We start from the raw sequence: 15,155 nt of genomic DNA on the forward strand, positions 1-15,155 counted from the left end.
CCCAGCGTTTGAGTCCGATGATTCCATCTGTTTACTAATTGTTGTCCTATGATCTGCCTATAGACAAGTATTGGTGTCCATTTCTTTGATTTTTAAAATCTTTTTAATGCATTTATTTGTATCTAGCCTTTCTTGGCTTGTAGGTTCTCTCTGTAGCTACACTGATGTTCATAAAATCTGTTACAGAAGTTTCACTGGTTAATCTCATCCAACAGCAGATGGGTTTTGTCAAACAGCAGTTAAGTTCTCGAGTCCTCTATCCATCCATTCGCTTATCCTTTTCAGGGTTGCGGGGCCCCTTGAGCCTATCCCAACTGTCTTAGGGCGAGAGGCGGGGTACACCCCGGACAGGTCGCAGGGCTAACACACAGAAACAACCATTCGCTCTCACATTCACACCTATGGGCAATTTAGAGTTTCCAATAAACTTAACCGCACTAACTGGGTGTCTTTGGACCGTGGGGGGAAGCCAGAGCACGCAGACACGGGGAGAACATGCAAACTCCACAGACTTTCTTGCTGTGAGGCAACAGTACTAACCACAGTGCCACCGCTGCCCGCCTCTATCCATAAGAAAGGATATGTACACTAGCCTGTGTAAAGCTCTTTGAGTGCTCCGTCAGAGTAGAAAAGCAAGAAGTAAGTAGAAAAAATATATCTATATAGATAAATATAGAGATATATATACACGGTGGCACGGTGGTTAGCACGTTTGCCTCACAGCAAGAAGGTCTGTGGAGTTTGCATGTTCTCCCCGTGTCTGCGTGCTCTGGCTTCCTCCCACGGTCCAAAGACACCCAGTTAGTGGGGTTAGGTTAATTGGAAACTCTAAATAGGTGTGGATGTGGCAGTGCGAATGGTTCTCTGTGTTATCCCTGTGACCTGTCCAGGGTGCACCCTGCCTCTCGCCCTAAGACTGCCCCCCCCCCGCGACCCTGATAAGCTGAAGCAAATAACCCCAAGATCTCTCTCTATAGATATAGATCTACAGAAACTGAGAGGACGCTTTGTTCAGATTTCAAACTGGTGTAAAATGTGTTCTCACGAGTCATGTGGTTTCCTACATTACATGCTTCACTGAGTGAATGTGATCAATAAAGTTATTATTGATAAAGTTATTATTATTATTATGGATCTGCACAGGAGTTTTTTATTTAGACTTGATTATTGTATTAAACCCTGAATTGAACACGAGGAAAATGGATGGATGGAACTTCTGCTGAGTTAACGCTGCTGTGGCGTTCTTAGTATTAAAGAATCTGAGCAAACTAAATTTTCCTCGGCTTTAAATAAATAAAAATGTATCATAAAAATATCGAGAAACTTTCACGTCACCATTTTCATTATTTTAAAGATTGGTAAACGAGTGAAGTCTCACTGAGACAAAAGGAAGAGGTTCTTGTGTCAACTTTTCCGTGACAGAGGGCAGATCCAGAAATAGACGAACTGACGATCTAAACCTCGGGCGGGATGACACGCGGTGATATTTTAGTCCAGCTGTGTCATACGTACAAATATGGATGACAGATTTGATGACGGAAACCTAAAATTCTAATAAGAAAATAAAGAAATCCTTACAATCAACATTGCACCACGTTTAATCATTTTTAATATTTCCTTTGACAAAAGATTTACATGGGGGACAAATGGATTCGTCTTCTATAGTATTAAACAATATACAGTACATGTCATGTTATAATTAGCATGTGTAAAACAGAATAACAAATACTGAAGCTGTCCCTCCTCTTGGATCAGGTAAGTCGGGTTTGCGCTCTCGTCATAGCTCCACAGTTACACCTGGTATCAGTGATGTCGATGCAGGGAAAACGTTCAGCGTCTGCCGGCTCTCCTCCCTGTCGGCTCGTGCACGCGTGACAGCGGCGACGCCGTCGCTTCAGCGTTCGATCATTAAAAGCGATTTAGACGTGAACTACATCTGTGACGCTAACCAGCGTTTGCACCGTGACACAATCACGTGTGCGCAGCTGACGCGATGGCGAGTCGGTACCAGGTGTAAATGAGCTTTAACGGGATTCTCTGCAACAATTACGCTCTCAAATGTTACAGGTTATACCCGAGTGCACTTCTTATAAATATACTTGATGATTAGCAGGGTAATGTTTGAGAAGCTGTGCACAGATCTCCAAAAGTCAGTTTTCTGAATATCAAAATGTTTTGTTTTTCAAACGATCCACAAATGTGGTGAGCTGCACTTTGGGATTTGAAGGCGCTGCACTGAAGGCTGCAGTCGAACAGCTGGAGGAAAAAAGGAAAAAGACGAAGGAAACGTTCCTGCTCCCTGCTGACATGGATGGGAAGCATGATGAGGTCACGGAAAGATGTGGAGGAGGATTCATGGCAGTGGGCTGCCTAATGCTGGGCAGGCGGGTCTACCGTGCTGGGACAGGTCACCTGCTCGGCCTGATCCTGCTGCGTTTTCTGCCGGCTGTGTAAAAAAGGACTCATCTGCTAAATGAGGTAATAAAGACGCACCGGAGCTCTTATTACAGCTGCTACGTAGACGCTTCCCAGGAAAGACTGACTATTCGACCGCAGCCCGAGTAAAGCAGCGTTACGTATGAAAAATCAGAGGAACCCAAACGCAGCGCCTGGCAGGTGCAGGACCCCAAGCAGCTGCACGCCACAGGCCACCTCTGCAGGTCAGTACTCAACACAAAAGGCTCAAACGGATTCTAAGTGTTTAAACCGGCAACAACAGTGAAGTGATAGCACCATTCAAAACCAGAGCACCATAGGAGAAAACAAAAAAGGGAAGAACAATTAAAGACGTGCTGCAGCTTCCTCTCATTGTGATGACATTTAGCGTTACGTGGCGCTGCTTTCAGCTGTGACCAGCGGGGACTTCTGCGAAGAGTGGAACCACAGCGGGCTTTCAGAGCACATCACATGTCACGCTTATGCCGTCAGATCTGATGAATCATGCTGAGCCGCAGTAGGCGGCATGATCTGTAATATAAAAGCAGCTGAAACTGCATTTGGAAAAGTGGGTCATTAAAACTTGGTCATGCATGAATCCTGCACTGCAACGGGGAAGACAATGCGAGCCTGTGGCTGGCGCGCTCCCAGCTGCTGAGAGGGTGACATGACCACACGTGAACTGAGAAATGTGATGTCAGCGTTGCTCCCACAGGAGTCTGAACGAAGGCTTAAGGCCGCCTGTGAATCGCGCACCCCTGCGATAACAACGCTCTCTGAAAGGCCGCCTGGTCAGGTGTCTTCTCTCATCCTCGCCGTGCATGTTCCCGCAGGCAGCGCTGGCTCACCGTGACGCGCCGCGCGCTCTGACGAGTGGATTTTCCTTCATTTGGATCCTTCGTGGATGAAGCGCCGTCGAGAGAAGCGATGTCGTACAGCCGAGGTGATTACGTTTAAGCAAAGTAACCGACATGGCAAGACTGTGGCATGTTCACTGCGGCGAGACATTTATAGTCTCCACACAGACATCAAATCACACGAAAACGAACACGAAATACAAAATTCCTCAAACTCTTTGTGCAAATCGGACTCTGCTCATACTTCAGCTGAATAACAGCGAGAACTCGATGAATACGCCGACACGGAACAAAGCAACGACATAAAAACGACGCGGTCAAGTAAAAGCTATCTGATAACATAGACGCAGATGATCTACCTGCAACCGTATTCCTTTTCTGTGGGTGGGGATGATCTGGAAAATAATTGTCTTTACAAAGTGGATTTCTGAAAAACGACTAACTAAGCAAATATCACCGCCTAACACAGAGGTTCAAGAGCTAAGGCTAAACTTTTCAGACACTCAAACAAACAAGCGGGGTTCAAAAGTACTGCAACCAGTCCTGTGGCCAAAGAGAAATACAGTAGCACCAAAATATTAGAATAAAGGGAAAGTTTAGAGAGACAGAGAGAGAGAGGGGGGAAGGTAATCTCAGTCTCTCTGCCTCTCCGGGTCTCAACAGCCTTCCCTCCAGTGGAATGTATGAACTCAGCTCGGCCCGGAGAGGTGTCCGATCTGGGTCCTGGCTGGAGAATAACAGCTCCTCTGACCAGATATAGGACCGGGCGTCCGTGTGATGGCGTCCCAGTTAGATCCCACGCTCCTGCGACGGAGGCAGAGTGAGGGGTGCTGCTATGAGGCTCAGTGGGAGGGTTTCAGGCTTACTGTGTGAGTGTGCAGGACCCAAAGATGGATGCCGGATGCTCGTGGAGTCAGTGTCCCTGGCACGTCTTGCAGCACATTTGTCTGAAATATGGCCGGCTGCAGAACTTGAACCTGAGCACCAGGGGGCAGTAGGCCACAGTGTTCACATCTTTGCACTCTGAGGGGGAGACAGACAAAAGCTTGATTGGTGCGTCATCTTTGTATGTTCTCACCGTTCAGCCCGACTGCTTAATGCGTCGGCCCTGAAAGCTCAGTCGCACTGCAGTTTAAGAAAACGCAGGTAGAGAGAAAAACGCTGCAGAAGTGTTTTTCTCTCTCGCACTAAACAATCCTTTGTTTGCACTTTCTGTCGTCTCAGCAGCTGGTCCGTCGTTAAAGTCTTTATAAAGGATTTATATTTTATTCATATTCTGTCTCCATCTATTGTGTTTTATTCGACTTCCTTCATGCTTTGCGTGCTTTTGCATTGTTTTTCTATTTGCTGGTGTTGTCTAAAGTTGTAGTCTTCAGCGGTCCCCAACCTTTTTTTGCACCACCGACCGGTTTATGTCCGACAATATTTTCACGGACCAGCAGACATCTATCTGCTTAGCACTTTTATTTTTGTTTTTATTTAAGTGTTGTCTGACAGTATGTTTTGCACTGAAGCACCGCAGCAATTTCCTAACGTTGTAAACCTGCTCAACATAAAACCCTTTCTGATTCTGATTTAAGGTCTCGCGGATAAATACAACAAAATCAAAGCAGCACCAAAAAAAGAAGATTTATTTATAACACACGGGAAAATACCCGGGGAAACCGAGTTAACGATAAAAACTTTAAAAAAAAAACCCTGGAAACCATAAATGTCACACCCGAGCCTCAACTCTGGCGGCCCGGTACCAAACGACTCACGGCCTGGTACCGCCCGAGGGTTGGGGGCCGCTGGTCCACTCGCCCTTAGCACGATTAGCATCTCTTTTGATTCTTGTTACACTGAAAATGGTGTAATCCGATTACACCATGTCAGCTGGTACCACTGCTAACTGGTCAACCAGTTTAACTTAAATGAACAAGATCAGCACAACAGATTGAAGCTAAACACAACAAGCGAAACTTAACTCGGGTGCTTTCACTTAAATCTACACAAGACAAATTAAAAAAATATATTTTAATGCTCGTTGTTATTTAAAGTTGTGCTGCAGTTTGTTTATTATTGTTTGCCACCCCAAGCCCTACTTCCTATTTCACTTTCTGGTTACTTTGAGTCAAATTTATTTTGCTCAGTTTATTGTTTTCTTCCTCTTTCGTGCCAAGTTTGTTCCTGCGAGTCCGTCCTCCCAGGTTAGGTACTTCCTGTTTTACTTTGGTAGTCCGCTGTGACTTTGCTGTATTTCTGCTTCACTCGTCTAATTGTTTCGCCTCGTTACCTTTTGTATTTAGCGCCTCATTCTTCCCTCGTCCTTTGTGTAGTCGTCCACATTACCATATACTTACTAATATATCCGCTTGAGGTGAAAATGTTTGCTTGTGTTTTTGGAACATATTATGCTTTCATTTTGCATTTGGGTCCTCACACCGCTGCCACGTTCCCCACAGCTCATCGTCACAATTTCAGATTTGTTCTTTAGGCTTTTCGTTACTAAAGCACATAATTTGTTCCAGTTTCTTTAATTGAACAGTTGAAAGGCTGAGATGTTCAGAGGAGGGATGACGGACATGTTTAACTAAAGATGTTAAAGATGTTGTGAACCAGGAGGAAAAGATTTATTGATGTAGTGAAGGAGGGTTAGTGTGACAGGAGGACAGGGTGAGTGGACGCAGATGATTTCCTGTGGCGACCGCTAAAGGAAGAAGATTCGTTTTATTCAACATTACGTTGCAGGACAGTCAAAGAAGGCAGGAAGCTCTCACCTTCAGGGTTTTCTATGCTGACGGGCAGACTGGTGTCACATTTACTCTTGCACTGCTGCATGGCTACAGGCCGCTGATGATCCAGACACTCGTTGGAGGGCTGTCCCGTGTGGGTCAGACACTGCACTGAGCGCATCTCCTGACCCAGACCACACTTTGCAGAACACTACAGCACAAAGACGCACGTTTAGAGACACAATGAATCCTGCGCTTACAACTGCAGTCATTTCACTGAGAACAAAGACATGCGTCAGATGGATATCGCCGTCAATATTAGTGTATGTGAGAGACTGTACGAGTGTACACAGGGCCACGAAAGCGTTCCTGATTCCCTGTTCTTTCATATTTGTCTCTCTTACATGTTTCAGATTATCAAACAAATTTTAACATTAGTAAAAAAATAAACAAAACACATAAAATGCAGTTTTTAAAGGATGATTTAATTTATTATGGCAATAAAAAGCTAAACCAACCTGGCTTCATGTGAAAAGGTAGTTGCTTGAGTTTCATTTCTGCGGCTATAACCAGCCCCGATTACTGCCAGACGTGCCGGATTGAAAAACCACTTAAACTGAAGCTGTGTGACTGAAGCAGGCTAAAAGACACACAACAATCTAAAAACACAGTCTGGAAGTTTTGGGACTGCAGTGAACCACGGTGAGAGCGGTGGTGAACCTCGCAGGCCTGCGTCAGTTCAACTCAGAGTTCATGATTCAACAATCAGAAAGAGACCGGGTCAACGGCGCCGATGGGAGAATGGCTAAAACAACAAAATGAAGGTTTTGGAGTGACTCTGGCGTGTCCTCAAACAGGCGATAAAAAAAGAAACGCTCCGACATGGATGAATTACAACTATTCTGCAAAGAGGAATGGGCAAAAATTCCTCCACAGCGATGTGAAAGTCAGATATCGCAAACGCCTGATTTTGCAGCTCTTGCTGCCGAGAGTGGCACAGCCAGGTTTAAGGGCTCTGTCACATTTTCCCCCCTAACGACAAAATCATAATTTAAAACCTGTATTTACTTGGGTTGTCTTTGTCTAATATTAAAACTTGTTTGTCTGTCTGAAACATGTAAGTGTGACAAATAAGCAAAAAAACTAAGAAATCAGGAAGGGGCCAATATGTTTCCGAGTCTGTGTTTTACCTCTCCCCAGGGACCCGTCACCCACTGAGGGGGAGGGCAGCGCTGCAGATTACAGCGGACCCTGGAGGTGGGCCGGCCAAGTTTTGGACACTTGGACTCTGGCAGCGTGTCGCCACTCTCCCCACTCTTACACAAAACCACGCGGTGCCTGTAGCCAGGGCCACAGCTGGGGGTGCACTGCAGAGAGAAAAGGAAAGAGAGAAAACATCAGGCAGGAAGGTCGAGAGAGGAAGCCAGGCGAAGGTGCAGCAGGCTGCAGCTTGTAAAACCGCAACTCTCTCAGCAGAGGGCAGCAGCTGTACAGGAAACAAAGCTGAGAAACTACAGAGTTCCTGTAAAACAGCTGGGCCTAATTCCTGCCATGGCTACATTACATAAGACGTCAGAGAAAAGTTGAACCCGGACTGATTTCTGACACTATTTAATTCAGTTTCAATTCATCCAGAACTGTGAGAACAAAGTTTCGTTCCAGGAACAAAGCAGTGAACAAGAAGGACTTTTTATACTGTTGTAGTTAAGCAACAACCAACAAGACGTGTCGCATAAGAGAGTCACGGCGCTCCGACAGCCTTAAACTTCCTCAAACTAGCTGTCACATTCCCCTGTGACGGTTTTAACAGCATGCATTCGTGAGTGACGCTGCATGTTCAGAGCTCCGTGCCCCTGTTGTGTATTTCAAGGCTAAGGTACTCTTACTTTCTGTGCTGGCAGACGTTTGGGTTTCTTGGGTTCAACTGGAAAAGAAACGACTGCTTCATCCGAGAGGAATTTCTCAAACTCAGGCATTGCTTCAAAATCAGACACGAGCTGCCTAAAAAACACAGCAAGAGTGCTCTCTTGGGAAACGCTCAGATGGCCGGCCTACCTCCGACCAGTCCAGGGCCAGCCATTCAGGGGGGCAGCTGTGGTTGTTGCAGGGCTCAGTGAATGAAGGGCGAGGGGGGGTGCAGGCTGAGTCGTCCAGGATCTTCTCCTCCGTTGTGGAGATCCTCCTTTTGCATAACACCTCCCGAGTCCGCAGGCCGCCGTTACAGCTGCGGCTGCACTCTGACCACTCTCCTGTCCACCAGCTAGAAGATGTGTGGATGCGTGTGACGTAACACAAACGAGGACAGTGTAATGACAATAAAAGCAGGGAGATGATAGCATAAAAAAGCAGAGCACAGGTAGAATAGGTGCAAACGTGCCAAGCTAATAAACACAAAACAGCCCAAATCATAGAAAGAGTAACAGGAACCTAAACTGAAACCTGCAGTTTTAGACAGATATAGAGTACACAGTGATAACAGACGTTTCAGTGGAAATCCAGAAATCTCATGTGAGTCCACTCACGTTGGGGAGCACGGCTCAGTGTTGCAGGATCGTCTCTTCTCTTTGGGTTTGCTCTTCTTGTCACAGAAGTGGTTGTAGACGGCTGACTGATCCGCCTGCTTCTTACACACCACCTGCTGGATCTGCATACCTACAGGCAAAAGCGTCTCTTATTAACACGTTTAAGGCGTCGACCATAATCATTTAACTCAACTCTATTGATATGGTGACAAATCACAATAACAGTCGTCTCAAGGCGCTTTATATTGTAAGGTAAAGACCAGCAACGATCAAATGAGCCCCTCTGAGCAGGTACTAGGCAACAGTGGGAAGGAAAAACCTTTTAACAGGAAGTGACCTTCAGCAGAGCCGGGCTCGAGAAGAGCAGCTACCTGCTGCGAGCGGCTGGTAGGGAGTAAACATTGTCCGATCGAGCGTCATATTGTACGCAGTCGTGTCTTAAATGCTCGTTTAAGCTGTGAAAGCCAGGGAAGTCTACTTTATAACACATCTGTGTAGGTTCTCAGTCATCCAGGTGATGTTTGCCTCCTTAGACTTCAAGGTGAAGCTTCCACAAAGAGAGCGCAACAAACAAAAGCAGCTGTCTGAATGTTTCCTTCTATATTCACAGCCTCCACGCCAATTCATCCAGAGGGAAAACAAGTTCTTATCACGTAAAGCGAAATGGGTCATTAACTCACGAACGCCGGGGAGGAAAAATAAAAGTTGGCTACGTGTGATACTGCTGAAGCTTACGGAGATGTGCTCCAACACCTCTGGCTTCGACTCCAAGAAAACTCCAGTGTCTTCTCCGGGTCAGCGCTCGCCTACTGGGATTTATGCCGCGGGCTTGTGTGTGTGTGTTTGTGCGTGTTTAGAGAGAAACACAAGCGTGCATCGGGTCAAAGCTCCTGACCAAAACATTCTTTGTGAAATTCTTTCATATTTGTTAGATGAGGAAATTCAGATTACTCTCTCGAGTCTGCTGGAAAAACAGGAGACGGCCGCGCACCGAGCAGCTACTTAGCTTAGCGTAAAAACTGCAAACACAGGAGCCGGCCTGAGGTTAAGAACACGTTGCATGAGTGAAACAAGCAATCATGGCTTGTGTCCTTGAACGCCAGTGTATTTGTGATTTCATACATTCAAAAGCGAGTTAATCCCAGCAGCTTGGTGTTTGCGTTGGAACAAGTTCATCTAACATTAGCAGCAGATTATTTTAGCTACAACCAGGTGCAGCCGGGGAATCGAGCCGCCGGCACCCGTTTGTGTCGTCTACCTCCAGCGCAGAGAGCTGAGCAGCGAGACCACGAGGTGTAGTGCCAGGCAAAGCCATTCAGAGGATCCCTGCTGAGGGGCGGGTTGAAACGATAGTGTATCCCTGGGTTTTCTTCCCTCACCAGCACCTATACGAAAAAGGAAAATTCAAGCTGACTCACTTAGTATTGCCTCCTTTTCAGAAGGCCTGCTCGGAGCGTCTCTGCTCTTGTTCTTACCATGACGAACAGGGTGATGTTTGTCGGCCCCAGAGCTTCGAGACTTTCCGGCCCATCGGCGGGCCGCCTGTAGTGGAACGTGGTGCCGGCGATATTGAACCTGCGTGGCGTGTCAATGTTGAGCTTCCCATTGATGAAGTACTGATCGCCTTTACTCTTCAGTGCTGGGGTGCAGTGACATAAAAGATTATTATGTGCAACGACTTGTTTTTAACTACTTGCATACTAATCTAACAGGGCATCGTCTTACCAAGGTAGTTGAGGGAGATGTTGAGCTCCTGTATGTGGATGAACACGGACCCTTTGGGAATTCTGACCACCTCTTCATAACCTGAGACACATAAAGCCACACAAAGTCAAAAGGTGAAAACTGAGCGAACGAGCTTTATTCTCCCAGGATCACGGGAGTGATGCATAAGTAGTGTTTAGCTTCGTGGGACGCCGATGGGCTAAGCAGAGGCTATAGATTCCAGCTGCATTCCTGGGCAGCGGTCCTCGGCTCTTTGCTCGAGAGCGAGAACTATGCCAAGAGCCAACTTCTCTCCTTTTTCCTTCCATCTGTTTTGGTCTCTTGTCCCCTTTTATGCTCGTCTCACCTCCAACCGCTCTCCCACTGCTTTCCTCGGATCTGTTCTGCCGTGAGGCCAGCAGTCCAGCCGATGCAGCCCTGTAAATAACTTCAGCTCATAGAGGAAGAAGGAATGAACAAAAGAAGAAATAAAGTATACCCCGTGACCTGAGAGTGACCCAGCTCCGGGTCTGTAGGAGGAGATGCTTACTTGAAAAGAGTGAGAAGCATTTAGCCTCAGACAAAGAGTAGCTGTGTGGTAAACAGAGAGCAAATGATCTGTGCAGCACCCGGACCCGGCTTCTCACTGCCTATCACAACCAGGCCGGCAGTGAGGCAGGTTGACTGGCCGGAGACTTGAAATGTCTACAAATGTGCCAGTGCCTTTTTTCACCAGCAGTCCGAACACATTCAAAGGAATCCTACTCATCTGCCCGGTACAGTGAAACGGTCTGACAGGAAGTCATAGATTTAGGTCCCACATCGTGCTCCGCAGCTCTACTGGAGGTCAAAAGCTCCACAGGGAGCCCTGAAATCACCGAAACAGAGAGGAAGAGAAGCACTGCCTGGAGGCTTTAGAAGTTTAATGAGATCAAAATCTCGCTGTGGACACGACTGAATGATTCTGCTACTCATAACTCTGCCGGCGACCAGAATAGGCCGTCCTGTGCCTGCAGTTTGAGTTTGGCTGGAGATGAGAACATGCTGTGATCAAGTTTGTGAGTTTACATTTAAAATCCAAGTGAGCCACATCTGCTGGTTGTACTGATAAAAATGTATTGTGCCAAAAAATCTGTAGCCACGTTTGTCCATGTGGCCCCAAAGATGTTTAAACCCCATCAAACACCTTTGGGATGAACTTCAGCACCGGCTGTGCTCACCAGTGCCTCCTTAACTGGTCTGGGCACATCTGCAGACTGCTGCAGCTGGTTCTGAAAACCTTCCAAGAAAATGTTACAGCAGCACTCATGGTTTTGAAATATGGTGTGCAACTACCACTAACAGTGCTTGTTCTGTAGCTGCGCTGTTATTGCACAGATTGGAGTGGGTGTTCGACCGTGGCCCCTCCGCCTGTATCGTCCTTTGCAAAGACACAGATCAAAAGTTGGCTCCAGCTGCAGGGCAGCATCACTTCAGCCTCACTAATGGACTTTCTTTTTTTAAAGGAAACAATAAAGTGAGATATTTTGAGGTTAGTGGATCCCTCGGCTTGGGGTTGACAGGCTGGCCTGGCCACTGTGGTTCAGCTGCCTGCTCAGGGTGTGTCCCTGACAGTTGGGTGAGAGACTCTGGAGTTGGTGTTGTGGGGAGAAAGTAACCCGAAATAGATCCGTCGGCAGCAGGACCTCAAGCCACGCTGGCCGGACCTGACCTAAATCTGTCTGCCACGTGTCCCTGGGTGGCCAGTGGATAAATGCACCAACATGTATGTAGTGTATGGTGTATGCAACATACGATTATATCTGCACGTTCCTTAAGTGTTTTCCAGGAGTTTTGCTGTGCGTCCGTATGACCCTGGGGTGGAATTTGATGCAGATGTGACGTTTGGTTTCCTTTTACACGTCAAAACAACGTCCAACTACTTTTATTTGGCAGCTGGCCTGTGCTCTGTCTTAATGCTGCGACACCGTGCAGGTTAAACCCACTAACAACATTTTGTTATGAAGGTATGCAGATGACATGCAGGCATATCTTTCTGAAAACTCGAAGCTGATGGACGGATGCATAGACTCCTGTGGCATTCATATAAAAAGAATATTCAGGAATTTATAGACTTTGTAAAACAGGAATTGCCTTTTTCCCCCAGGTGCTAATGATAAGTGACTGTTACAATCTGTACGGCCAACCGAAAGTCTGGAGTGCATCAACTCTCACCTGCTATGTGTAAACACATCATTAATCTCGAAGCATTTATCAGACAAACTCCGACTGCAACAGGTGCTGAAATAAAAGATTGCGTGTGGACGTGATGTAGAGTTTAGTTACCTTTATCGTGTAAATAACCCTTGCAGCACGCTGCTGTGAGCAGTTTGCATGAGAACAGACAATTAATTTATATATTTTGAAAGTCTGGGATATCCTAACTCACACCGCAAGGCAGCTTTCCAAGGTGCACTCAGACTCCAGAGCATCCAAATGTGCACATTTCTGGGTCAACAGATAAATTACATTGCATAATTTCTCGTGGCAAATACCTCAACTTAATCCAAATCTCGGAGAAGTGGACCCCGTTCAAATATTGAAAGTAAAAGCAGTAAGTCCCCGCCCCAAATAAATGAATCTTTATCTACTGAGAACAACACAGCAGCATTTTACACATTGACCGGTGATTATTTTTAGTCCTCTACCTCCTTCTGGCAGCGAGTCGTTGAAGACTCCCTCCACAGACGTGCAGCTGCTCCCGTCGCCGCCGCAGATCCGGCAGCGGTCCTCGCGTACGTCTGAGCCGAGGACACGGTCGCAACCGACGTGCTGCGGGAAGGGAGAAACTAGTGAGCCGCAGGGTCACTCGGGGTCACGGGTGAAGGGGCACAGTCAGTAAGTGGAGAGGTGTCAGAGGCCGGCCTGAGGGATTACCTCCTAATGTCTTCCAGGCCACTTTTTCAAAACAGAAATATCAGATGGTAACTCCAGATGTGTTTTTCTGATCCTGTGCAGACATAAAGCTCTTAGGTTGCTAAACTCATAGCTGTCGACATAAATAAATTTCATGATGAGCGTTACAGGTGGTTTTACTCAAACTGTTTTACAGCGAAGCAAACCTAAACAAAAGTGCAGAAAACGAATAGCAACTGCTCTTATTCTCATATATTCCTGTGGCAGCTGCTTATTGTACAGCAGGATAATTAGGCTTACGTTTATTATGACTTTAACAGCGATTGGATCAGAATTAAATGAGTCAAAATGCTGATTCGTCCGGTGGCTTTGTGAGGAGGGGGTGAGATATAAAAGCTTATAATCTTAGAGATCCCAACACGTGTTGCCCAGATCGGGTTTCCCCGTCCTCAAACAGCAGAAAATGAAACACATACCACCTCTGTGTCCATTCGATCAATCTAACTAAATACAACAAATATAAACATTGATCCAGAAACCGTTATTTTAGAGCTGAAACAATGACTCAGTGAATTAGTTATTGGCACCCATGTCACAACAAACCAGGAACGAGTTCCTCAAAGATTTGAATTTGATGTTTTTCTTTGAATTCAATTCAATTTTATTTACACAGCATCAAATCACAACAACAGCTGCCTCAAGGTGCTTTATATTGTACATACAGAGAAAACTCAATGATCATATGACCCCCTATGAGCAAGCACATGTGACTCTACCCCTGATTGTGCTCCTAAATGAAAAGGTCGATCATTCTTCCCTTATTACAATCGTATTTTTTTTAATGGATGTACACACAAAGCAATAATTTGTAAAATGTAACTGAAATATATCAAATCAAAAGTTAATTGATTCAAATAATCAGTGGGGGAAAATGTGCTCGGTGCCAATCAATTCAAGTTTATCTGCCTAGAATCCACTAAACCTTTGAGTGCACCAAAATTTGGCGATGATCCTTTCAAGAGGCGTCCCACCCAAAACCACATGCTGCCAGTGGATCATAAAAGCCGTTAGTTATGTATATTCTGTCACAGTAAGTTTTACTTATATAGTGCCAAAATCACCTCAAGGCACTTTACCTGTAGGTAAAGACCACACAGTATTAGAGAGAAACCCCCTATGAGCAAGCACGTTGGCGACAGTGGGAAGGAAAAACTCCCTTTTAACAGGAAGAAACCTCCGACAGAGACAGGCTCAGGGAGGGGCGGGGCCATCTGCTGTGACAGAAGGAAGACAGGACAAAGACACGCTGTGGAAGAGAGCCAGAGATCAATAATTATATAATAATAATACTAATAAATCAGATTTACGGGTTTAAGGTTTCACATCATTACTGTATTTAAGTTAATTTGCAGTCACTGGTGTACACTGTAAACTCTTTGGTTTATTTGCTTCCAATACACTTTCTGCTTTATTTTTTCTTCTTTAACTTCTCAGTTACGTATCTGATACACACTGAAACATCCATCAAAATGCTGCATGTACCACAGCAACTTCATTAAGTGGACGCATCATATTTTGCTTTGTTCTTCCTACGTTGCTACACACAGACTGCATGTTTACAAGGTGAAGTAGTTTGTAGTAACTCCCCTGGATGAACGCTGCACTCCAACTAGGCTGTTCGATTTATCCAGACAATTCCTTTTTCAATCTTCGAGACCCCACAGACATTCCCCAACAGAAGAGTTCTTGTATAAAGACATACCGATTCTCCCTCAGCTGCCCCTCGTTGGGCTGAGCCGCCCTGCTGCTTCCTGGGAGAAAGCACATGCCTCAAACCTGTGCCTGAATGATTTGGGTTTGTTGATTACTCTCACTGGGGCTGTTTGTTTTTGAGCGGCTAATTTGCACTGTTCTCGGTAGATTGTGTTGATTTTACCGAAATAAACCTGCTGCATCTTTGTTTATAGGTTAGCGCATTGTTAGCAGATCACCCGCAGAAGTTTCCACTCCTATCGACGCATTTTTGC

At 45.9% G+C, this 15,155-nt stretch overlaps 1 protein-coding gene across 10 annotated transcripts in view; it reads right to left on the reverse strand.

Moving 5' to 3' along the window:
- Positions 1-984: 984 nt before the first annotated feature.
- The window catches only part of adamts10 (ADAM metallopeptidase with thrombospondin type 1 motif, 10), a 61,478-nt gene continuing 47,307 nt past the window's right edge, over positions 985-15,155 (reverse strand). For 9 of the 10 annotated variants that reach the window (XM_082511194.1, XM_082511189.1, XM_082511191.1 and 6 more), the window contains 9 exons: positions 12,921-13,044; positions 10,255-10,335; positions 10,005-10,168; positions 9,788-9,914; positions 8,530-8,659; positions 8,063-8,267; positions 7,198-7,374; positions 6,053-6,218; positions 985-4,316 (listed from right to left, as the gene is read on the reverse strand). In XM_082511194.1, coding sequence (XP_082367320.1) covers positions 4,207-4,316; positions 6,053-6,218; positions 7,198-7,374; positions 8,063-8,267; positions 8,530-8,659; positions 9,788-9,914; positions 10,005-10,168; positions 10,255-10,335; positions 12,921-13,044 — 1,284 coding nt within the window. In that variant the 3' untranslated portion in view covers positions 985-4,206. The remainder of the gene's footprint in view (positions 4,317-6,052; positions 6,219-7,197; positions 7,375-8,062; positions 8,268-8,529; positions 8,660-9,787; positions 9,915-10,004; positions 10,169-10,254; positions 10,336-12,920; positions 13,045-15,155) is intronic. The other variant, XM_082511193.1, reaches the window with a different exon arrangement.

Source organism: Aulonocara stuartgranti, assembly GCF_965226115.1.
Source record: "Aulonocara stuartgranti genome assembly, chromosome: 17".
Classification (NCBI taxonomy): domain Eukaryota; kingdom Metazoa; phylum Chordata; class Actinopteri; order Cichliformes; family Cichlidae; genus Aulonocara; species Aulonocara stuartgranti.